This window comes from Ceratotherium simum, chromosome 20 (genome assembly GCF_057802395.1).
Source record: "Ceratotherium simum simum isolate JZ-2026a chromosome 20, ASM5780239v1, whole genome shotgun sequence".
In the NCBI taxonomy this organism is placed as follows: Eukaryota; Metazoa; Chordata; class Mammalia; order Perissodactyla; family Rhinocerotidae; genus Ceratotherium; species Ceratotherium simum.
In genome coordinates, this window is record NC_141919.1 from 626452 (window position 1) to 651509 (window position 25058).

The 25058-nt window shown below is 39.2% G+C and overlaps 1 protein-coding gene across 10 annotated transcripts in view; it reads left to right on the forward strand.

The window, feature by feature from the left end:
- Nucleotides 1-11875: 11875 nt before the first annotated feature.
- Nucleotides 11876-25058, forward strand: part of LOC147914324 (uncharacterized) — a 46013-nt gene continuing 32830 nt past the window's right edge. For 2 of the 10 annotated variants that reach the window (XR_015555338.1, XM_087444251.1), the window contains exons 1-5: nt 11876-11966; nt 13069-13199; nt 13394-13607; nt 14148-14203; nt 18177-18303. Coding sequence is in view for 8 of the 10 variants with exons in the window: in XM_087444251.1 (XP_087300377.1) it covers nt 14189-14203; nt 18177-18303 (142 nt within the window). In the remaining 2 variants the exon portion in view is untranslated. Of the gene's footprint in view, nt 11967-13068; nt 13200-13393; nt 13608-14147; nt 14204-18176; nt 18304-25058 lie in introns of those variants that run through there. The other 8 variants (XM_087444255.1, XM_087444252.1, XM_087444256.1 and 5 more) reach the window with 8 other exon arrangements.

Consider the following 25058-nt stretch of genomic DNA (forward strand, 5'->3'; position numbering starts at 1 on the left):
TCCCAGATTCACTTGAGCTCTCCCATTTTCTCATGTTTTCTTCCACGTTGACCGGCCCTTATTCAAAATCCTTGTAAGAATATACTCTGCATAAGCTTTGGATATGGCCATTTTAATAGGCTCAACAGTACATGGGAATACACCTACTCTCCCCATTGGAACTTTTATTACTAGAATCAAAGCATTTGCATGGCTCTCCTAAGCCATTAAGAGAAAAACAACTTTGAGCGAGACTAACACAAGCTGACTGCTAAACTGAGCCGAATCCCTTTGCCCTGCTCTTGACAGTGAGGTATGGAAACTCCAGAGCCCTAGAACAGATCTGAAGGAAAAACATGTTTAAGACAAATTTCAGGGATTTAAGTTTCTCATTAAAAACACACTTTAGAAAATTGTACTAGGTTATCATGCCAGGGCAGGATGTGTATGGTAAGAAAATGTGTGCAGCGATTTGACAAACTGTGGCTTTCATTTCTCTTTCAAAATAAAATGGAAACAATAAAAACACAATTAAAAATAAAATTAAAAATCATAATCTGAAAGTGTATTTTGCTACTTTTTCTAATTAAAGCTCTGCAATTAAAGTTTTGCTGGAGAGCACTGTGTTTTTAATCTCACTGTCCATGAAGGGCTAACACAGGCACAGGATCTGAGAGGTCTGCTGCACTCAGAGCTGGAATGACCTTGGAGAACCTTCCAGACTGGCTTTCTCAATTTACAGATTGGAAACTGAGGCCAGGGCAGGTTTATTTGCTCCCTAATCCTTTCTTTCATGCGTGTGTGCGTGTGTGTTTTCTCTCAGAAGGCTTGGAAAGTTGGTGTCTGCACAGTTTTAACATAATTTAGACACTCAAAATGGGGCTTCTTTCTTTCCAGGGCCCTAAATCACTTTCTAGTATGACGGCAAGGACTCAACAAGTGCCATATTTTACCCAGTGCTGCCTCAAAATGTGCAATTTTTTTTTTTTTGCTAATTAAGATTTGCCCTGAGATAACATCCATGCCAGTCTTCCTCTATTTTTTAGTATGTGGGCCACCAGCACAGCATGGCTGCTAACAGAGTGGTGTAGGTCCATGCCCAGGAACTGAACCTGGGCCGCTGAAGCAGAGTGTGCTGAACTTAACCACTAGGCCACGGGGGCTGGCCCTCAAAATGTACAATTTTTGCCTAAGTGAACTTTATAAACAATTGAGATAGTGATGCTTTTTTTGGGAAAATCTAATGGAAATAGTCTATGCCTTCATGCCTTCTGCAACAAAATAAGCTGAGTAAAAAAAAAAAATGCTTCATGCTGCACAAGACCCATATAAACTAGAGGAAGATGGGCACAGATGTTAGCCCAGGGCCAATCTTCCTCAGCAAAAAGAGGAGAATTGGCAACAGATGTTAGCTCAGGGCTGATCTTCCTCACAAAAAAAATAAATAAATAAAAATAAGCTGAATGTATCTTCAACATTCCCTGATGACTGAAGCTTAGGCTAACAAACAACTGCGGTCCTCCAGAGGAGCAGGTGTAGCCAGTCTGGGACACGGACACAAATGTGCATGGGCTCCAGCAGTGGCCCCAAAACCTGCCATCATTACAAAACAATTAGTCACTTCTATTTTAGGAGTTTAACTCTTTTTCATATAAACACAATGAACGTTTATCAAATACACATACACAGTGCAAAACTGACCTGTGACAGAACTGCCTTTAGCAGGTCCCAGACCACCCTTCAGAGTCAATGTAGTTTGGATCACTTTCATCCCCTCAGGGGGCGAGGGAACTAAGGGGAGGTGGGGGAAATGGAATAGAACTAATGTTTAGCAGGTACTTACTTACTATGTGCCCCAAACTTTCACTCATTTCATTTCTTAACTCTCCTGTGAGGGAAGAAATATTTTTCTCATTTTACAGATAAGATTGAGCCCCAGAGAAATTAAATAACTTGCCCAAGGCCACAGAGCTAAAAAGTGAAAAAGTGAGGATTTGAACCAAGCTTGCTTTGGACCCATGCCTGTGTCTTCACTCTACACAATGCTGCCCCAGAGAGTAGAGTCACTGGGTCTTGATCCCTCACTCTTCTTCTCCATTGTCATACCAGCAGCTACTTTTTGCTGTATAACAAACCTCTCCAAAACTTAGTGGCTTAAAACAATGAACATTTTATTTGCTCACAATTCTGCAGTCTGGGCTTAGCTGAGTGACTCTTCTGCTGATCTTGCCAATGGTCACTAATGTGAACTCATCCAGCTGGTAGGCCAGCAGGGGACTGGGCTTGACTGGGACACTGGGATGGCTGGGATTTTCTCTCAGGGCCTCTCCCTCTTATGTGGCTTCTCCTATGGCCTCTCCATCTAGCTCTAGCAGGTTAACAAAATTCTTATGAGGCAGATCAGGGCTCCTAAGAGCACAAAAGTGGAACTTAAGGCTTAGATCAAGAACTGATAGAGCATCACTCTGTCACTGCCAGTTGGTTAAAATAAGTCACAGTCCCAGCTCAGATTCAAAGAGAGAGGACCACACAAGGGCAAATACTGGGAGATATGGATCACTGGGGGCCAACAATGTGACAATGGTCACGATAATCTTCTTCAACATTAACACCACCAACTCTAAAGTCTTCCCTTTCTTCTGTTGCTAATAATTTTATGTCTAGTTTTCTCTCTTCTCCTGTTTGTTTCTCCTTTCTCCTACCATTTCTCAGCTTTTCTACATTGTAACTGGCCTTCCTTAGCCAGCCACAAATAAAAGATTCCCTTCCTTCAGATCAGTGAACTGACCAATCACGTCATGTCAACTCTGTTCTTCAGGTCATCAGTGTGTGCAGCTAAAGTGTTCTATTGACAGAGAGTCTTTTGTTTTGGTTGTTGCTTTGTTTTGTTTTGCTTTTATATCTGAATTCAAAGCTTGAAGTCTAGTTTAAAGGAAAATAAGACATTACTGCATCAAAAAGCAATTTAAGTGAATACACTTAAATGCTTTACCTTTATAAATAAAATCTAGAATCTGTGATTGCCCTCTTTAATTTTACCTGCAGGAAGGCAAGATGTCCAGTTCAACGGCCAAGTCAACAAATCAACATTTACCATGTTTTTCATGCTTTATATTCCTTTAGCAGTCATTCACCAGGACAGAAAATGGAGAGAGGCCTGCAGGAATCCAATCATTCCCAGCATTACAATTCTAGTTCACAGCAGGTTGCTTCTTACATGTGGCTAAGATGAGATCAGATTAAATTTCCATTGAATCATTCAACTTGTCTGATCACCACTTTCTGCTGTCAGGAAAGATTCAAGAGCACCAAGAATTAGCCAGAGCCAGGAGAACCAGTTGTACAGATACCACCAGCATGAGGAGGGCAAAGGAAGTGAGAAAAAAAATTACCCACACCCAAGTTGCAGATCCTTGCAGAAAGGGATCATGAGTTTCCATTTGAAATACTAAGGAATTAAAATCAAAGTTGAAATAAAAGTTGAAATGGGAATTACCCTTCAAGAGTTTCTAAATCTATTCATTGACAATGTTTATCATTGTTTCTTTTATTCTGCTCTCTGAGGCCAGTCATTGGATCTTTGATTGTTGGATTACATCTCAACCAGACATTTAGGTGCAAAAATGAAAGGGAATTAAATTCGATTTAGCTATTTATACATCTAAATTGCTCAAGTGAAGGAGGCAACTGAAATAAAATGTCTTTGTTATTATTTTAGACCAATTCACTGACTCTAATCTTATCTGTGCTCTGTAGTCACAAACATCAAAAGTTCATTGAAAATGTGCATAAATTCATATATAAGTGAACTATACATAAATTCATTACAACTCTCAAAATGATTTACACAAAATCCAATTAACATTCTGTGAAAATTTTGGAGAATCTGATTAGACTCTGATGTTCTCAGGAAGAAAAACTAGATAAGTTTATCAGAGAAAATTTTGAATAAAGAATATGAGATGGGACTAACCACACTAGGTATTTAAATGTGTTGTAAGGCTATGATAAAGTGAAACACTACTAAAAGAAGAAAAAATAGGTAGATAAAGAACACAGACTAGACAGTCCAGAAATTGATTTTGTTCCATATAAGAATTTTCTAGAAAATAAAAGTGACATCACCAGAAAGGAAGAACTATTCATTAACTTGTAGGAATTTAAGCAAAATAAAATTGATTTAAACCCAACCCTCACAGTGTCTAACGAAATAAATCCCAGATACATTAAAAAGTTAAATATTTTTAAAACATCCTTTTCCAAATGCCCACTCAAACAAGGTATTAGACCTGTGAATTGAAAACCAAGGATGACTTCCTAAGCTTAAAATCCCTTTAGAAATCATATAGCAAAAGACTAACTGCTCAGATTACATAAAATTTAAAACTTCTACTTGGAAAAAAAAAAAGAAAATGTAGCATGAGCAATTTTTTTAAAAACAAAAAACAGCAGATTGGGAAAATTACATTCAGAAAATAGGCAACAAGTTAGCATCTTTAGAAAATGCATAATTTTATTACCATAACAAAAGAGAACATTTTCACATTTATTATTTGGGTTTTTTTGTTGTTTGTTTTTGTTTTTGTTTTTTTATTTTTTTTAATTTTGTTTTTATTTTTTAATTTTTTAATTTTTTGTTTATTGCAGTAACATTGGTTTATAACATTGTAAAAATTTCAGGTGTACATCATTGTACTTCTATTTCTGCATAGATGACATCATGTTCACCACCAAAATACTAATTACAACCCATCACCACACACATGTACCGAATTATCCCTTTCACCCTCCTCCCTCCCCCCTTCCCCTCTGGTAACCACCAATCCAATCTCTGTCCCTATGTGTTTGTTTATTGTTGTTATTATCTACTACTTAATGAAGGAAATCATACGGTATTTGACCTTCTCCCTCTGACTTATTTCACTTTGCATTATACCCTCAATGTCCATCGATGATGTCACAAATGGCTGGATTTCATCGTTTCTTATGGCTGAGTAGTATTCCATTGTGTATATTCACATTTATTATTTGTTGATGAATTTTTTCTGTCCATGGACTTTGTTCAGGGCAGCAGAATTAATCCTCCTAGAACTCCATTTCCTTATGACATTTCCTTGTTACAGGAGAATAGTGTGGAAATTAGTAAACAGAGACCTTATTAAAATGGAGTTGGGAGGCCAAAATGGGGAGCTCTCCTGCCCTATCTAGATAGCAGAGCCCAACAGGAAGAAAGACTCCCTTTTCTTGATGGAGAAGAGCTCAGCCAATGAGAGAGTGTCACCACTCAGCCAAGGAAAAGCCACTGTACTTCAAACTCTCAGTTTCTCCAATGGACTCTTTGTTTACAACAGCCCTCCCAACTTCCTCTTCCCCTCCATAAAAGAGTTTCTTCTCCCTTTGCTGCTAGGGACTTGTACTTGGCTTGCCATGGGTGCAGGCCCCGAATTGCAATTCTTTGCTGATCCTGAATAAACCCATTTTTGCTGGAGAAATAACTGGCTGTCATTTGTTTAAGGTCAACAATAGCAACTCTCTGTCGCTTGCCATTCTCTAATCTCGGTCATTTCAGCATAATCTTCATATATTCATCACATCCATAGACCATCTGTGCCCAATATTTATTTAATAATTTTCTTTAAATCAACCCTGTTTTACTTAAATAAACTTACCTTTGTTCTAACCAATAATTTCTGTGAAATCAGAAGTTTTATGTAAATGAAATTAAAATATATAACACAAATTTAAAAACACAAATCTGTCTGCCATTGAAAATTACCTATGCTGACTGTGATGGTTAATTTTAATGTTTCAACTTGGCTAGGCTATGGTGCCCCATTGCCTATGGCGCCCCATTGACTGGTCAAACACCAGTCAATGTTGCAGTTACGGTGTTTTTAAAATGAAATTACCATTTATTTTTATTATTTTTTTTTTAATTTTTTTTTTATTTATTTATTTTTCCCCTAAAGCCCCAGGCGATAGTTGTATGTCATAGTTGCACATCCTTCTAGTTGCTGTATGTGGGACAAGGCCTCAGCATGGCCGGAGAAGCAGTGCGTCTGTGCGCGCCCGGGATCCGAACCCGGGCCGCCCGCATCGGAGCGCACGCACTTAACCGCTAAGCCACGGGGCCGGCCCTGAAATTACCATTTAAATCAGTAGACTTTGAATAAAGCAGATGACTCTCCATAAAGTGCGTGGGCCTCATCCAATTAGTGGAAGGACTTGAAAGAAAAGACTGAAGTCCTCTGAAGAGGAAGAGTTCTGCCTCCAGACTGCCTTCAGATTCAAGACTGCAGCATCAACTCCTGCTAGAATTTCCAGCCTGCTGGCCTGTACTGAAGATTTTGAACTTGCCAGCTTCCACAATCACAGGAGCCAATTCCTTAAAATAAATCCCCACTCCCACCGCTCTGTCTGTCTCTCTTTCTGTCTCTCACTATATATGTGTGTGTATGTGTGTGTGTGTATACGCATCCTATCCTATCGGTTCTGTTTCTCTGGAGAACCCTGACTAATACCCTTACCAGCCTGTGGGAACACTGACTTTCCAAATCACATTCAAATGTCTCGACCTAGATGCCAATGCCCACCTTAATCTGGCTCCTCCCTCCTATTCCAAGTTCACTGCATGTGCCTTTCCAATGCACACTCTGCTTTACTCCATCTGGTCCCCTCACACCTTGTTCGTGCTCTGCACTCTGCTGAAAATGTCTTGGTTTGCCAGGCCTCCCCAGTTCCTGCCTTCAAGGCCTGGATCAATTACCATATGAAGAGTTAAGGAAAAAAGAAGAGGTGGAATAAGATTCTCACACTAAGAAATATGTAAAACCAGCTTTGGAAAGTAAGGTGTCATCTCATGTGCCAATTCTGACTAATTGGTGGTGGCTACTTAGAATATGTTAAGGATTCTGAGGCTCTGTCTGAAAGAATGCAGCGATCTATTAGTGATGTCTGACAGAAGGGTGATAAGGGGTCAGAGTGGTAATAAACAGTACAGATTTGCCACCTCTGGCTTGGTTATTAAGGAAACAAGCTGAGAGTCTTTTCCTGAGCCCTTTCCAATTCCTACTCAAACAAGGTATTAGATCTAGGAACCTTTTAAAAAACTAATCCACATTCCAGTCATTTCCCAGACTTACATACGTAGGTAAAGTCAATCAAAAGCATTCAAACAAAGGTAGAAAGAGTACAGAGAACAGGCTATACTTGGTTCCCCAAAACCTCCTTTTTCACGTATTACCAAATGTCAACACAGAATTTGCCTGCTGGGAAAAGTTAGGGGGAACAGGAATATCCCAGCATGCCTGCTTAGCTAGTCCTTGTCCAAGCCGCCCAGCACCTGACACCAGGACATCCTTACAAATACTTGTGGGAAATCACTAGGTATGAAAGTGCTCTTGGGGCAGAAAGGTTGCATCGGTCCTTCTCTCACATCCCTGCCTTCCCATCCCTGGGTTGCTGGAATGAGAACAAAACTGATACAGATTGACACAGATTTTCCTGAAAATCAACCCAAAATTGTCCTGATAGGAAATCACTCTATGCCTGGCTTTCAACAGTTCTTTCCCATATTCTTTAAGGGTGGGGGTGAGGGGAGCGTGATTATTTACACAGACGGATTAGGCTACTTTCATTCTTTCTGAACTTGGGCACTTCTTTCCAATAAGACGGCGTGATAAGCAGTGATGATACAAAGAGAAGTAGCATTTGCTCTGTGTTTTCAAGGATCTCAGAGCTTAACTGATAGTCAAGGAATATATAGAAACATGTCTTAGACCAAGGTTGGCCAACTTTTTCTATAAAAGGTCAGACTGTAACTGTCTTCAACTCTGCAGGCCATGTGTTCTCTGCTGCAACCCCTCAACTCCGCTGCTGTAGCACAAAAGCAGCAGGGACCGTCCTCACGTGGATGGGCGGGCCCGCGTTCCAGCAAGAACGTATTTATAGAAAAAGGATGCTGGTCAGATTTGGCCTATAGTTTACTGATCCCTGATTTAGACTCTATTAGACAGTTAGGACCTAAAGTGAGCATCTCTCAGAGGAAGAGGTGAAAAAACGGGTGGGGTCTTTGGTTCGTGTGGTCCCTTGAATAATCAGAACCTTATTCCCTGGTGGTGATTTTTTTTAATACATTAAAACTCCAAATAAGATTTATAGCATATCTTGTGAATATGTGAGAAAATAATAGAGTTACATTTAATAATAGAATGGCTTTATTCTTTTAAAAATATTTTTAATGCAAGGTTTGCCATAGTCATAATTCATTTGTGAGCAACAATTGCCAAATATGAAAATGATGTTGTAGAAATCCACAGGGCAGAGTAGAGAAAGCCCTAGAGGGAAATAAGAAAAGTTTCATAGAACTTGTGCAGCGCAAATGTGCCCCTGTCATGCATAGAGTTCTTAATTTTCGAATCATCCTGGAAGATTCTGGAAAACCACCTTCACCCCAAAACCTCAACAAAGGCTCTCTTTCTCATTCATGTCCCCTCCAGCAACCAGAAATTTATTGAGCAGTAAGGCAAATAAAGAAGTCTGGAAAATCTGATAGAAGATCAGAAAGCACTATTTTAATATTAAGTACACTGATGTTCTAATGATATCCTGGCCTTACAAAAAGAACTTGTTTCTGAAAGTTGATTTGAGAAGTCCATTGAAACACAAAGGCTTTGGGTAGATACTGTCACTGGCTCAGCCTGTATGACAGAGCAACTCATCTCCCAAAGTTCATCGCACTGTCCCTCAAGATGTCATTAAACTTCACAGCATCCTAGAGGTTAGGGAGAAAACTACTCTCTGTTTTGTTGCAAAACCAAAGTCCAGGAAGATTCAGCTACAGACAGTAGCACAACTATTGCCAGCATTCTCAAAATGACTTTAATTTCTAGAGGTGACAACAGAAGCAAAACTGAGGGACTGGCCACCTGGCAGACTTCACTTCCACATCACCGATGCCCCCTGCTCTAACCCAGTGCAGTCATGCACTGCATAATGATATTTCAGTCAACGACAAACCACATATATGACAGTAGTCCCATAAGCCTAGTACCATAGAGCCTGGGTGTGTAGTAGGCTATACCACTTACGTCTGTGTAAGTACTCTATGATGTTCACACAACAAAGAAATCATCTAACAACGCATTTCTCAGAACATATCCCCGTCATTAAGCACCTCATGACTGTACATATATTTCCTTTATATTTGAATCTCCATAAAAAGATATCTCTTACCCTCAATTAAGTGTTTACATTTTCAAAGAGGACTTTTAAAGACCAAAGGGTCTTTAAGGCCCTAGTAATGACTCTGTAATAGTAAACCTTCAAGCATCATGAGTGATAAAATAACTCTATTGCTCAAGGGAAGCAGGTTCTTCTGAAACTAACCATGACTATTAGCTTCCCAAACACTTAAGAAACAGTCTTTGTCGATTAAGATAATGGAAAACCAACTGTCTGTTCACCATACTAAACACGTTTCTCACAATTTTAACACAAATTGTTATGTCATTATAAGCTATCCAAGGGATTTGGTCAACTAAGTTTCTCTCTAAGCGAGTTTACATAAAGCCTCACTCTCAGGAACCTGAAATAAAACAAGAAGCACACATCTCTCGGTCCCCACTCTGTTTATTGTAAGGCGCTAGATGCTGGAAACACTAAGAAATATGAGACATGGTTCCTGTCCTGAGAGTTTGCATGGTCAAAGCAAAAATAAATAGTAAAGCAAATCATCTCTTGGCCAGTATAAATTCCCACAAAAATGCAATGACACCTTCACCAGAATCACTCTGTTTTTTACTGGTTTCCCACTATATTTAGAATAAAGACAAAACTTCTTAACAGGGCCTCTGAAAACCCATGCCCTACACGACAGCCTTTTCTCTGCCGTAAGTCCACTTGCGCTCTCTGCTCCTGACGTACTATCCATCTTTCAGTCCCTTGTTCTTACCATACTCCCTCCCACCCCAGGGCCTTTGAACAGGCCTTAACTAAGCCTGGAAGGCTCTTTATTCTCCTTTCTCCCTAGACAATTCCTTCTCATTTTCCGCACTCAGATTGGTTGTCACTCCCCACTACCAACTATATGCTTTCACCGACCCAAATGCCTATTCTTGGTATTTTCACCGTAGCAAATCTTTTATTCGTTATATAATTATTTTATTAATATATTTCTCTCTACTCAAAGCTCCATGAAGGTAAGGATCATGTCTATTTTTTGCTTATCACTGAATCACTAGTGCTTAGCATATAATATGGCTTCAATAGATACTTGTCTCAATAAATAGATGAATGAATATGTGCACTTATATAAATAAATAAATCCATATCTTTTTTATTTTATAATGATCATTTAATATACAGTTATTAAAAGTCTAAACTTCACTCAGCAAATATTTATAAAATCCTCACCTGTACCTGGCACTCTGCTAGGCACTGTAATGCAGAGATGAAGACATCGTCCCTGTCCATGCTGCCCCCTGAGAGACAGACGAGTAAACAAATAATTACAACACGACAACCATTATAGATAAAGAAATCCTGAGCGCCATGAGAACATAGAGGCTGGAATTAGCTCTGCCTGCAGAAGCTGGAAAAGACAGACTTCTAAGGAGGTGACGTTTGAGCTCTTGAGGAAGAAGTAAAAGTGCAGAGGGCGAAATAGAGAAGGCATTCCACGCAGAAAACGGCATGTGAAGAAAGTCAAAAGGTTTGAAGAGCTTGGTATATCCTGGAAGAACAGATAGTTGGGACCACTGTGACTGAGAGTGTGTGGAAGGGAATGACGTGAAATGGGGTGGGAATTGTAGGCTGAGGCAAAGAGATGAGGACAAGTCTGATGTAAGAACAACATCTCAAGTGGGACTGAATGACAGTTAGTGGGACGTACAGAATAAAGGTTTGGGAAAGTAATAAGAAAGAGAGAAACGCCTTCACGGGAATGATGGGAGATATGTGGGAATCAGGGACTCCCCATCTCTGATCACCTTTTCAAAATCATACTTTGTAGGGCAGTATTCCCCACATTTCCCTAAGGACAACAATCATGGCTATTCAAATACATATTCCAGGGCAGATCCCAACTCCCCTGCGTCAGCATCCCCAAGCAGAAGCCCGGAAATCTGAATGATTAACCAACACTCCAGGTAACTCTAATTATCAAGGAAGCTTGAGAAACATTTTCAAAGGGAACTCCCATTCCACCCTCAGGTAAGCTCACCATCCTTTTCCCAGCACTGATACTTAACATTAAAATTTGTTTAAACAAGAGACTTCAGCAAGAAACAATGTTAATGTATAAAAACCAACAGCTTTCCTATAAACATCCACACCTGGAGCTCCCGTCTCCACCCACAGTAGAACCCCCACATTGCGGTCCAGGGGCGCCAGGACAGTGCCACTGGCTGTAAAAGGATGGAGGACCGGTGGTCGAAAAATAATAAAATCATAATTTTACACCTATATAACTTCAATCCTAAATACCTCAGTCGTCGAGTCTTTTTTTTTAAATTAAATTTTCCCATATAACTCCAAAATTTTTTCGCACTTCATCTAAGTAAGAGTAATTTTAATATTTTCAATATCCAATTCATACTCAAGTTTCCCAAAGTGTCTCCAAATGACTTATGGAAAAAATGCTATTTCAGTGGGTAGCCGATAGATGATCACCCTTTACATTTGGAGGTAGAGGTCAAGTTTAACCCTTAACTTCTTCCGTCTCAGAGAGAACTCGGACAGCAGACTTTTAAAAAAGAACCTTCTGAAGTGCTCAGACGCTAAAAGAGTGACCTCAAAAATGGACGCCGAGGCCTATGGGATATGTAGTCTTGAATCCCACTGGTTCACCGCGCGGCACTCTGGGAAGGGGATTCGGGCTCTTCTGCGCATGTGCAGCAGTAGCCCCGCCTCCTTCGTCTCATCTGGACCTCCGGGAGTCGTTTGAGGACCTCAGAGTCTCCTCAGAAGGTAAAGGGTGCGCGCCTCAGGTGAGAGTGCGGGGGGGCACTGGGGGGCGGGCCCCTATGCCTCGGGATGGGAGCGAGAAGTCTTTGGGACCCCGTCGCCCCCAGCGCCGCTGTGTGCGCCCGGGCGGGCCCTCGGCGGGGGGAGGGCCGGTGGGGGACCCGGCCCCTCGGGCTCCCGGGGCGCAGGTGCGGCTGAGCCCGTCAGGAGCGGGCGCCCCGGGCGGCCCGGGGTCTGCGGGGACCGTGTGCCTGGCCCCGCTGCAGCCCGACCCCAGAAAAGCACAAGTCGGCGGCGGGGGGCGGGGAGGTGGGAGTGCGTTTATAACGCGGACGGTGACCCCGGGTCTGCGGTGGAGCCCGAGCTCTGGAGCCTCAAAGGCCCGGTAAGTCCCAGCTCTGTCACCTGTGAGCAGGGGCGACAGAGGGAACCTGGGTCAGGGTTCTCATCTGAAAATATTAATAATGACTGTCTCACAGCGTCGTTTTGGAACTTAGGTCTGTCATGCGTTGTAAAGTATTTAGACAAGTGGCAGGTAGTAAGCCCTGAGTAAGTGACAACTGCTGTCATAGTTAGAAGACGCTTTGTCTTTTTTCGCTGGAGGCTTACCGTACCCTCACAACCACCTGAACAGAAACCGAGGCTCAGCGGGGTGGAACGATGTGCTGGAGTCAGGAGCTAGCAGTGAGGGAGTTTGGATTCAGGGCCTGGTGTGCTTACTTCAGTCTCGGGCTTCGTCTAATATCACGCCTGCCTAAGACTGGCATCGCAGCCTTCACAGCACTTAGGAAAGTGGCCTGTCCCCGCATCCCCAGGGGTGTAAGGGAAAGTGAATGCAGATGGAACCCTACAATGTGCCTCTATTCTGGGATTTCTAGTGTCTCTTCAGGTCCAAAGGTCAGACAGAGGTTCCTGGCCCCTTCTGCATTGACAGGCGGCCTTTTAAGTCTGATATTATAATGAATTCCAAGGGTCAAGTTTTTCCCCCTAAAATGAATTTGTTTCTTGGGTCCACGTCCCAGTTGCCTTGAAACAAAGCAGCTGTTGTGAGGTAGGAAGCAGGGGCATCTGTGAAGGAGTCTGACCTAGAAGAGAGCGCCCCTCTGACCTTAGACCTCTCTCTAGAGCTTCAGAGCAGAGACAGAAGAGCCCAGAAAGAGCAAACCCTAGATTTGCAAGGTCAGGAGCAGATCTGATCCCCTTGCTCGGAATGAGCCAGACTTAATGATGATGCCACCTTCAGGAGCCACCACACTGTGAGTGGGGAGTTTGGGCCGTCCTTGAGAAGAGCAGGGTGGGCGGGGTGGGGTGGGGTGCCCAGGGCCAGGCTGCTGAGGGAAGGCTGCTTTGTTGAAGAGCGTGTGAGGGCGAGGTCCGGGGCTAAGGGATAACCAGGCAGAGGGAGGAAGTTCTGTCTCCAGTCCCCTTAAAGGCCCCCCACTCGTTACAGATGCTGTGCTGCTGTGACATGTGTGGTACTAGAGCCTTTACCCTCATCTCACAGGATCCCAGAGTGATGGTTCATGAAGTGTTTTCCAAGGTCATCTACTTGCAACTCTCTTGAAAACTTTGAAGACATTGGGCCTGAAAGGTTCAGTGACTTGTCCAGGGAAACCCAGTTTGTGAGAGTCAGAAGGAAAACAGTGCAGTTCACTTTCTCACAGGTAAGTCACTGAAGCATCTTATCAAAAGGGCCTTTTAAGAAATATATCCCAGCTGAAACAAACAAAAATTCCTGCCTTAGCGCGTCCCATCTCTTTTACTAGGCTTTCTGTGGATTGTCTATACTGGGGGTAAAAGATATTACTGAGAAAAATAGATAAAGGATGCATAGTGAGTATTTTTCTGCTAAGTTAATTTTAATGAAAGAATAGTGTCTTATCTTTTGGTGTACTTTCATTCAACTAATCCTTTGTTGTTTTTATTTCTTTGTGTTAGTCAGAAGGACTCATGCATTATTGTTAAATCGATCAAGTAAAGTTCATGTTCACTCAGTAAAAAACTACAGATGATCATTTCAGAGTCACACAAACACGATGGTGCTGCCTGTCCATGATCCTTCTCGTGCCTTTTCAAGGCCCAGAGGGCCCTTTGTCTTTGAGGAAGATGAACCCTAACTGGGGTGCTGAGATTTGGGGAGGTGAATCTAGGAGCTGTAAGGCAGGTCATATCTCAGGACCCCCATCTTCTTTCTGTCCCCTCAGCTGAACAACAGTTCTCTGCACTCTCCCAGGAGCCACAGAAAATGAACATCCCTCAGGTGAGCTCTTTATTCATTCCTCACTTTATATTGTAATGGATTTATAAGGTTTAGAAGGATCCATGCATAAAATGGAAAAGGAGAAATAGAAATAGATCAAGTCACTCTTGAGGGAAAATATACCCTGTTTTACTATTAACTGTGATGTTTGCTGTCAGCTTTGGGTAGGTAACCTTGTCAGGGTAAGTAGGTTCCCTCCAGGTACCAGTTTAGCAAGATTTCATGTTAGTCATGAATGTGCATGGCATTATATTGATCCCCTTTTGTGCATCTATTGGAATAAAGGTATAGCTTATTTCCTTTAATCTATAAATGCTGTAAATAGTATAATGGATTTTCTAATATGAACTTGAATTCCTATATAGACCCTAGCTGCTAATAAGTGTGGTAAGTTGGTTCTTACATATTTTCCCAGGGCTGTGTGCTAATACTATATTTAGGATTTTATTTCTGTATCTACAGCTGGATTAGACTATACTTTCTTGTTTCTCTGTCCAATTATGGTATCAAGGTCATAGTCTCATAAAAGGAAATGGGGTTCTTTCCTGCTCCTTTTCTAATAATTTAGATGAGAAAATTGTGTTACATGTAGATTTTGTGAAACTCACCTATAAATTTGGGCCTTATGAAGACTTTTTGCATGAAGATTTTGATTATTGAATTAATTTATTAGTCATAAGCCTTACTGAATTAGTATTTTTTCTTAGTATAACTTTTGGCATTACATTTTCATAGAAAATTGTTCACATTATTAAGTTTTTAAATGCATTTTTATAAGCTTATTGATAGTATTCTCTTAGAATTTCAAACTGTTTATCTGTTATATCAGTAATTTCCTTTTTTGTTCAACTTTAAAATTTTATTTTTGTATAAAGGCTGCTAATCAGAAAAGGACAAAATATATTCTAGTTGGCCCAGTCTGAAACCTAGAATTTCAGTGTCTGAGGGTCTTCATATTTTCTGCTGGCAGCAGACTCTAAACATTGGGAGTAGAGGAACATGCCCTTGCCGTATTTGTGCTCTCTAGCTTTGCACACCCGCTTGTCAGCCCCATTTGCTGACAAGACTATCCTTTCTCCATTGAATAACCTTGGCACCTCTGTGGGAAATCAACCGGCAGTGTATGTACGGGTCTGTTTTGGACTCTGTTGACTTCTGACAATCTGTGTTAGTCATTTTGCTGATACCACACTGTCTTGATGATCGTCTCTTTACACTAAGTCTTGAAATCAGGTAATGCGAGCCTTCCAACTTTCTTCTTTTTAAAAATTGTTTTGGATATTCTAGGTCCTTTGCTTCTTTATAGAAAGTTTTAAAAATCAGCTTGTCTATCTCAAAAAAGCCTGCTGAGATTTTGATTTTGATTGTACAGAATCTATAGAATTTGTAGTATAGATCAATTTGGGGAGAATTAACATCTTGATCGTAATGAGTCTTCCAGTTCATGAACACAGTATCTCTCTCCATTTAGTTAGGTGATATGGAGGGTTTTGAGGGTTTTCATTTTTATCCTTCTGAGTCAAAACGATAGTTTTGACTTACAGTTTAAAAGAAAACTCTATCTACTGTTTGAAGATAGACTCTGTGGGACAGTGGTGGAAGCAGGAAGACTCTGTGGGACAGTGGTGGAAGCAGGAACAATACAGGAGGCCATTTCTGTAATCCTAGCAAGAAATGATGATCATAAGGGTGTTATTTTGAAGTGGTCAGGTTGTGGGTATAACTGAAGGTAGGGCCAACAGTCTGAGTGTGTGTTTCCTTCCCAAAACCTTGAAAATAGAGCGTGCGTCAGACTTTGAATTTTTACCAGTGTGATTTCAAAATGATCTCTCAGTTTATTTTTATCAGTTTTGCTTTTCTCATGAGTGAGGTGGAACATTGGGTTTTGTTTTTAGTTCACTATATTTCTTTGTTGTTGAACTGTTTATCCCTTACCTGTTCCCCTATCAATGTGCTGATTTTAATGACTGTATTCAGTATACTCTTATAGCCCTTTTCCTATGATATAAACTCCATAATTTTCAAACAGTTTTTTGTATTTTTGCCTTGCTTATGATTTTTTTTTGCCATAAAGACATTTGATTTTTCTGTTGTCCAATTGAGCAGTTTTTTCTGATTCCTGGATTTTCAGTCATAGTTGGGCATTTCCCACTCTAACATTGTAAAATCATTGTCGTATGTAGTCTTCTAGAATGTGATTTTATTTTTTACATTTAGATCTTGAATGCATTTTAATTGTATCCTGCTCTGTGGTGTGAGAGAGAGATCTGTCCTTTCCCAGGTGGCCATCTAGCTGTCCCTATGACATTAGTGTCCAGCCTTTCCTCACTCATTTGAAGGATGTCACTTGTATTCAAATAGGAAGTTTACTCTGTTAATCATTCTTCCTACCACACAGTTTGTTCCAGGTCTTGTTCAGTTGAAGCTTGGGCATCTTTCTGGGCTCTCATCAGCACCCTGCTCCTTCTGCCCACTTCTCTGTATGCATTAGATTGTGGGCTACATTGTCCTGTTTTTCTTATCTAATATGATCTTATCCTCTGTCTTCAAGAATTTGTTCAAATTTTCGGGCCTTCTACTGGGACATTTCTCTGTAATCCTTTTTTGTCATATAGCAGGTTTTGTGTTTCACCTAAGCATGTTTTTGGAGGCAGGGGATGTAAATGTGTGTGCTCAGTCTAGTCCCTTAAACTAGAGGAATCATTTATGCTTGTAATTCTCTCTTAATTTCCAGTACTCTAATCTTTCTGATTTCTCTTTCCACCATTTAGAAATTCTTTCTCAGCCTTCATGGCCTATTCTTTTTCTACCTGCCTCTTAAATTTTACTATTCCCTTGAATTCTGTACTTGGTCCTTTTCTCTCCTCAGTTTCTATGACCTTTCTGAATTGGCCCTTTTTCTCTGATGACTTCAGTTACCATCTTAATGACTAATGTCTCCTAAATCCTTATTTTCATATTAGACTTCCCTCTCTGTTGCAAAATCATGCAACAACAGTGAAATAATTCCATCTGTGTGTTCCGTAGGTGTTTTGAGTGCAAACGAAAAACATCTGCCTCACTATGACCCAACCTCTGACTCTTACTTGTTCTTCCAGTCTCTGTGTATGGCATCAGCATCCACCTGGTTGCTTGTGCAGCATCTCTGTGTATAGCGGCACAAGAAAATAATGACCAGGTTTTGTTTCCTATAAGGATTAGTTTCCCAATCTTTATCTTTGTTGCTTTGCCTTACTATAGGTCATCTCTTAATTAGGTCTTTTGTTTTGCTGCTTAAGGCATTGTCCACTATTCATATAGAGCAATATATACAATCCTAACTAGGATTGATTTTGCTTCCCAGGAGACATTTGGCAATGTTGGGAGATATCTTTCATTGTCACAACTGGGGATGTTACTGGCATCTAATCAATAGAAGACAGGGATAAACATCCTAAAATACAGAGGACAGTCTTCCACAAAAATAGCGTTGTCTGGTCTGTGGAGTTGGTAGTGCCAAGTTGAAGAAACCCTGTTCTAGAGTGTTGCTCCTGAAATATAAGTCTAGTGGTGTGTAATACCTCCCTGGGCTTACGTGTATCTCTTATTGGGTCCCCATTACCCCAGCAGATCTCCAGGTTGGGGTCTTTATCCTCTGCAGTGTTCTGCATAATCCTTTGGTGCATGGGAAATATATACAGGAATCCTATTTATAATAACTTTACCTAAAAAATAAGGCACTAAACTTTGTAATTATATTGACAGTCTATGTGTATAAATTAAAAATAAATATAAATAAATCAGAGCATGAGAATAACTTTTTTTAATAATTGTGTGTGTATCCTCAAAGTATAAGACAGAATTAGGGCCCTGTGATAGTCATCCTTTATAGCATTTTGTTTTAAACTCTGAACAGTAAACAGTAAGATTTAGTTTCCAAAAGTATTTTCCACGTCCCTGACTCTGGACATTGAATAAAAATGTGCTGTTACAGGCATCACTGTCATTCAAGGACGTGGCTGTGGAGCTCACTCAGGAGGAGTGGCGGTATATGGGCGCTGCGCAGAGGGCCCTGTACAGAGATGTGATGCTGGAGAACTACAGCCACCTCGTCTCCGTGGGTGAGCAGACCTTACCATGTGACTCCCTCTAGAGTACAATTCTGTTTTTTCTTTTTTAATTGTTAATCACTTTTGTTGAGGTGTATTTAACAGAAAATAAAATGCAGCACTTTTCAGTGTATAAGTCAGTGAGTTTTGAAAAATGATGCAATAGATTACCATCATCAAAATCATGATTTAGAATATTTCCATCATCCCAAAAAGACCCTTGTACCCCTCTGCAGTGAGTCCCTTCCCCTCCACCCCTACCTCTCAGACCTCTCAGAGCAATCACTGGTCTGCTTTCTGTTGCAGTAGTTTTGCATTTTCTTGATTTTCATATCAATGGAATCATAAAGTATAGACTCTCTTTTGTCTGGCTTCTTTCACTCAGCAGAATGCTTTTGAGACTCGTGCATAGTACTTAGGAATAAACTAGTGATAGTGTCTGTTTCACTAGTTTATTCCTTCTGTCCTGAGTAGTGTCCCTTTGTGTGCATAAACTACAGTTTGTTATCCTTTCAGTTGATGGACACATGGGTTTTTTTCCAGTTTGGGGTGATTATGAATAAAGCTGCTGTGAACATTCACTTACAAGTCTTTGTGTCAACATGTTTCATTTCTCTTGTATAAATACCCAGGAGTGGGCTTGCTGGGTCTTCCAGTAAGTTTATATGTAACTGTATGAGAAGCTGCCAAATGTGTCCAAGCTGGCTCCACTGTTTTTCATGCCCATGAGCAATGTCTGAGAGTTCTCATTGCTCTTTGGTTACCAACATTTGGTTTGGTAAGTCTTAGTATTTTTAACCATTCTAATTGGTGTCTAGTTGTATCTTATTGAGTTTTAGTTAGCATTTCTCTGGTGACTAACAGTGTTCAACCTCTTTTTATATGCTTTTTAACCATTCATAATCTCTTTTAATGAAGTGTATGGTCAAATCTTTAGCCCATTTTTTGTTTAGTTTTTGCTTTTTTGGTCTTGTTGAGTTGAAGAAGTTCAGACCTTTATCAAATATATGTTTTGCAAACTTTTTTTCTCCATCTCTGGCTTGCCTTTTTAAGAAGAAAATGTTTGCAGATTGTTTTTGGTTTTTACATATACTTTTAAAAAAACTATTTATATGACATAATTATAGATTTGCAGGAATTAGCACAGTTGTATTCTTCACAGGTTTCCCCCAATGGTTGTGTCTAACATAACCATAATATAGTCTCAACACCAGTAAACAGACACTGGTACAGTGTGTGTGAATAGTTCTGTGCCATTTTATCACATGTGGAGATTCGTGTAACCACCACCACAATCAAGATACAGGACTATTCTATCACCGCAAAGGTTTCTCTCATGCTGCCTCTTTATGATCATACCTGTTCCTCTCCCACGCCTTCCCTAATCCTGCCCACTACTAATCTGCTCTTCATCTCTATAATTTTGAATCATAGAGTATTTAATGTGAGATTGAGAGCAATCCAAGTTGTAGTGTGTATCAATCGTTTATTTCTTTTATTACTACATAGTGTTCCACTGTGTGAATGTATCCTAGTTTGTTTAGCCATGTGCCTCTTGAAAGACGTTTTGGTTGTTTCTAATCTTGGGCTATTATAAATAAAGCTGCTATGAGCATTCATGTTTAGGTTTTTATATGAGCATAAATTATTGTTTCTCTGGGATAAATGCCCAGGAGTGTGACTGGGGTTGTATGGTAAGTATATGTTTTGTTCTTTAAGAAACTGCCAAACTATTTTCCAGAGTTGCAGTACCTTTTTGCATTTCCACCAGCAGTGTATGAGAAATCCATTTACTTTCTATCCTTCCTAGTACTTGGTATTATCACTAATTTTTGTGTTAGTGGTTGTAATAGGTATAGTGATATCTCATCATGGTCTTAATTTATATTTGCTTAATGGCTGGTGATATTAAATATCTTTTCATGTATTTATATGCCATCTATATATCCTTAGACAGTAAAATGTTTGTTCATGGCTTTTGTGCATTTTTTTCCATGTTTATTGATGTATAATCACAATTAAAAATTGTATATATTTAAGGTATACAACTTGATGTTTTGATATACGTATACATTATGAATTAATTGCCACAGTCAAGCTAATTAACATATCCATCACCTTACAAAGTTATCTTTTTTTTCTTTGTGGTGGAAACACTTAAGATCTGCCCTCTTGGCAAATTTCAAGACTACAGTACAGTATGATTTCACTCATATATGGAAAATAAAACAACAACAATAAACCAACACATAGATACAGAGAACAGATGGGTAATTACCAGAGGGGAAATGAGTTGGGGGTAGGGCAGAAGGGGTAAAGGGGAACATTTGTATGGTGACAGATGGAAACTAGACTTTTGGTGGTGAACACGATGTAGTCTATACAGAAATCAAAATATAATGATGTACACGTGAAATATATGTAGTTATAAACCAATATTACCTCAATACAAAAATAAAAAAATAATACAATGCAGTGTTGTTAACTATAGTTATATTGCTATATATTAGATCTCCATAGCTATTCGTCTTGCATAACTGAACTTTGTACTGCTTGACCAACATCTCCCCAGTCCCTGGAAACAATGGTTCTACTCTCTGTTTCCATGAGTTTGACTGTTTTAGATTCCACTGAGATCATGCAATATTTGTCTTTCTGTGTCTGGCTTATTTGATTTAGCATATTGCCCTCAAGATTTATCCATGTTGGGACAAGTGTCAGGTTTTCCTTCCTTTTTTTGGCTGAAGAATATTCCGTTGTATATTTATATACCACATCTTCTTTAATCATTCATCCATCAATGGATATTTAGATTGTTTCCATATCTTGGCTATTGGTGAATAATGCTACAGTGAACATGGGACTGCAGAAATCTCTTTGAGATCCTCATTTAATTTCCTTTGGATATATAACCAGAAGTGGGATTGCTGGATCATGGGGTAGTTCTATTTTTAGTTTTTTGAGGAACCTCCATACTATTTTCCATAATGGCTCTACCAGTTTACATTCCCACCAACTGTGTACCAAGTTTCTGTTTTCTCCACATCCTCACCAACGCTTACCTTTTGTCTTTTTGGAAATCACCTTTCTCTAACAGGTGTGTTGTTGTGGTTTTGATTTACATTTCCCTGATGATTAGTAATGTTGAGCACATTTTCATATACTTGTTGGCCATTTGTATGGCTTCTTTTGAGAAATGTCAACTCAGGTCCTTTGCCCATTTTTTTTAATCTGGTTATTTGCTTTTTTGCTATTGAGAAAAATATATTATAATATATATTTATATATAATATATATATACTATATATATTATATATTTTGGATCTTTGCCCCTTATAATTGTTACTATAATTTGCAAATATTTTCTCCCATTCCTTAGCTGCCTTTTCAGTCTGATTGTTTCCTTTGCTGTCCAGAAACTTTTTGGTTTGATGCAATCTCACATCTGTTTTTGCTTTTGTTGCCTGTGCTTTTTTGGTGTCATATCCGAAAATCTATTGCCAAAACTGATGGCAAGGAGTTTTTTCCCTATGTTTTCTTCTAGGAGTTTTATGATTTTGGTCTTACGTTTAAGTCTTTAATCCATTTTGAGTTGATTTTTGTATATAGTTTTGAGATAAGAATCCAATTTCATTCTTCTGATGTGGATATCTAGTTTTCCCAGCACCATTTATTGAAGAGAGTAACATTTCCCCATTATATGTTCTTAGCACCGTTGTCAAAGACCAGTTGACCATAGATTTGTGGATATATTTCTGGGCTGTCTGTACTGTTCCATTGGTCTATATGCTTGTCTTTATGCCAGTACTGTATTATTTCATTACTATAGCAGTGTAATATATTTTGAAGTCAGGAAGTGTGATGCCTCCAGCATTGTTCTTTCTCAAGATTACTTTGGCTCTCCAGGGTCTTTTGTGGTTCCATGTGAATTTTAGGATAATTTTTTCTATTTCTGCGAAGAATGCCATTGGGATTTTGATAGGAATTGCACTGAATCTATAGATCACTTCGGGTAGTATGGACATTTTAACAGTATTAATTCTTCAGTCCGTGATGTCTTTCCATTAATCTGTTTCCTTTAATTTCCTTCATCACTCTTTTATAATATTCAGTGTGTATACATCTTTCACCTCTTTAAGTTTATTTCTAAGCATTTTTTAATTTCATTTTGAGATAATTCATTATTAGTATGTAGAAACGACTGATTTTTCTATGTTGATTTTGTATCCTCCAACTTGACTAAATTTATTAGTTCTAACAGTTTTTTTGTTGAGTCTTTAGGGTTTTCTAAATATAGGATCGTGTCTTCTACAAACAGATAATTTTACTTCTTCCTTTCAGATTTAGATGCCATTTCTTTCTTTTTTTTTTTGTCTAATTATCCTGGATAGGACTTCAGTACTATGTTGAAAAGAAGTGGTGCGATTGGGCATCCTTGCCTTATACTGGATCTTAGAGGGAACTCTTTCAGTTTTTCCCCATTGATTGTGATGTTAGCTGTGGGCTTTTCAGATCTGGCCTTTATTGTATTGAAGAAATTTCCTTCTATATATGTTCTGTTGAGAATTTTAATCACGAATGGATGTTGAACTTTGTCAAATGATTTTTCTCTGTCTTTTGAGATGATCATATGGTTTTGTCCTTTCATTTCTTTATGTAGTGTATCACATAGATTGATTTGCATATAGTTAAACATCCTTGTGTTGAGGGGTAAATTCCACTTGTTCATGGTATAGGCATATCTCGGAGATATTACGGATTTGGTTCTAGACCACCACAATAAAGCGAATTTCGCAATAAAGAAAGTCACACGAATTTTTTGGTTTTCCAGTGCATATAAAAGTTATGTTTACACTATACTGTAGTCTATTAAGTGCGCAATAGCATTATGTCTAGAAAAACAATGTACATACCTTAATTAGAAAATACTAGGGGCTGGCCCGGTGGCGTGGCGGTTAAGTGCCTGCGCTCCGCTGTCGCGGCCCGGGGTTCGCAGGTTCAGATCCCAGGCGTGCACCGACACTCTTGTCAAGCCGTGCTGTGGCGGCATCCCATATAAAGTAGAGGAAGATGGGCACAGATGTTAGCCCAGGGCCAATCTTCCTCGGCAAACAGAGGAAGATTGGCATCGCATATTAGCTCAGGCCTAATCTTCCTCACACACACAAAAAATAATACTGCTAAAAAATGCTAACCATCGTCTGAGCCTTCGGCGAGTTGTAATCTTTTTGCTAGTGGAAGGTCTTGTAAAAAAAGGCAATGTGTGCGAAGCATAATAAAGCGAGGTATGCCTGTATAAGATCCTTTTAAATGTGCTGTTAAATTCAGTTTGCTAATCTTTTGTTGAGGATTTTTGAATCTGTGTTCATCAGGGATATTGGCCTGTGGTTTTCTTCTGATGTCTTTCTCTGGTTTTAGAATCAGGGTGATGCTGACCTCATAAAATGAGTTTGGAAGTGTTCTCTGTTCCATTTTTTGGAAGAGTTTATGAAGGGTTGGTATTAATTCTTTGTTTGGTAGAATTCTACCATGAAGCCATCTGGCCCTGGGCTTTTCTTTGTCTAGAGATTTTTGATTACTCATTCAGTCTCCTTACTTGTTATACGTCTGTTCAGGCTTTCTATTTCATCTTGATTCAGTTTTGATAGGTTATGTATTTTTAGGAATTTATCCATTTCTTCTAGGTTATCCACTTGAGTAGTTGTTCCTAATAATCCCATATGATCCTTTTTATTTCTCAGGCATCTGTTGTAATATCTCCTCTTTTTGTTTTTTATTTTATTTATTTGAGTCTTCTCTTTTTTCTTAGTCTAGCCTAAGTGTTTGTTCATTTTATTTATTTTTTCAAAAAACCAACTTTTAGTTTTGCTGATTTTTCTGATCTCCATTTGATTTATTTCTGCTCTAATCTTTATTATTTCCTTCCTTCTGCTAACTTTGGGCTCAGTTTGTTCCTCTTTTTCTAGTTCCTTAAGATGTAAAATTAGTTGTTTATTTAATATTCTTTTTTAATATAGGCATTATCACTATAAACTTCCCTCTAAGTACTGCTTTTGCTGCATCTCATAAGTTTTAGTGTGTCATGTTTTTGTTTTTGCTTGTCTCAGGATACTTTTTAAATTCCTTTTTGATTTCTTTTTTGACCCAATGTTTGTTCAAGAGTGTTGTTCATTTTCCACATATTTGTGAATTTTTCTGTTTTCTTGCTGTTGTTGATTTCTAGTTCAGAAAAGATGCTCGGAATGATTTCATTTCATTTCATTTCTTAAATTTGTTGATACTTTTTTTGTGACCTAACGTGATCTATTCTGGAGAATGATCTGTGTGAGCTTGAGAAGGATGTATTTTCTTCTTTTGGATGAAAGGTTCTGTAAATGTCTGCTAGATCCATTTGGTCTATAGTGTTGTTCAAGTCAGCTATTTCCTTCTTGATTTTATGTCTGGATTTTCTATCCGTTATTGTAAGTGGAGCATTGAAGTTGCCTACTCTTGATTGCTATCAGTGTCTCTCTCCAGATGTGTCAACATTTATATCTTTATGAACACATACACTCTGATGTTGGATGTGTTTGTATTTGTAATTGTTATATCTTCCTGTACAATTGACCCTTTTATCAATATATAATGACCTTCTTTGTCTCTAGGGACAGTTTTTGATTGAATGTCTATTTAGTCTGATATAAGTATAGTCACCCCTGCTTTCTTTTGGTTACACTTTGTGTGGAATATCTTTTTCCATCCCTTCTCTTTCAGCCTACGTGTGTCTT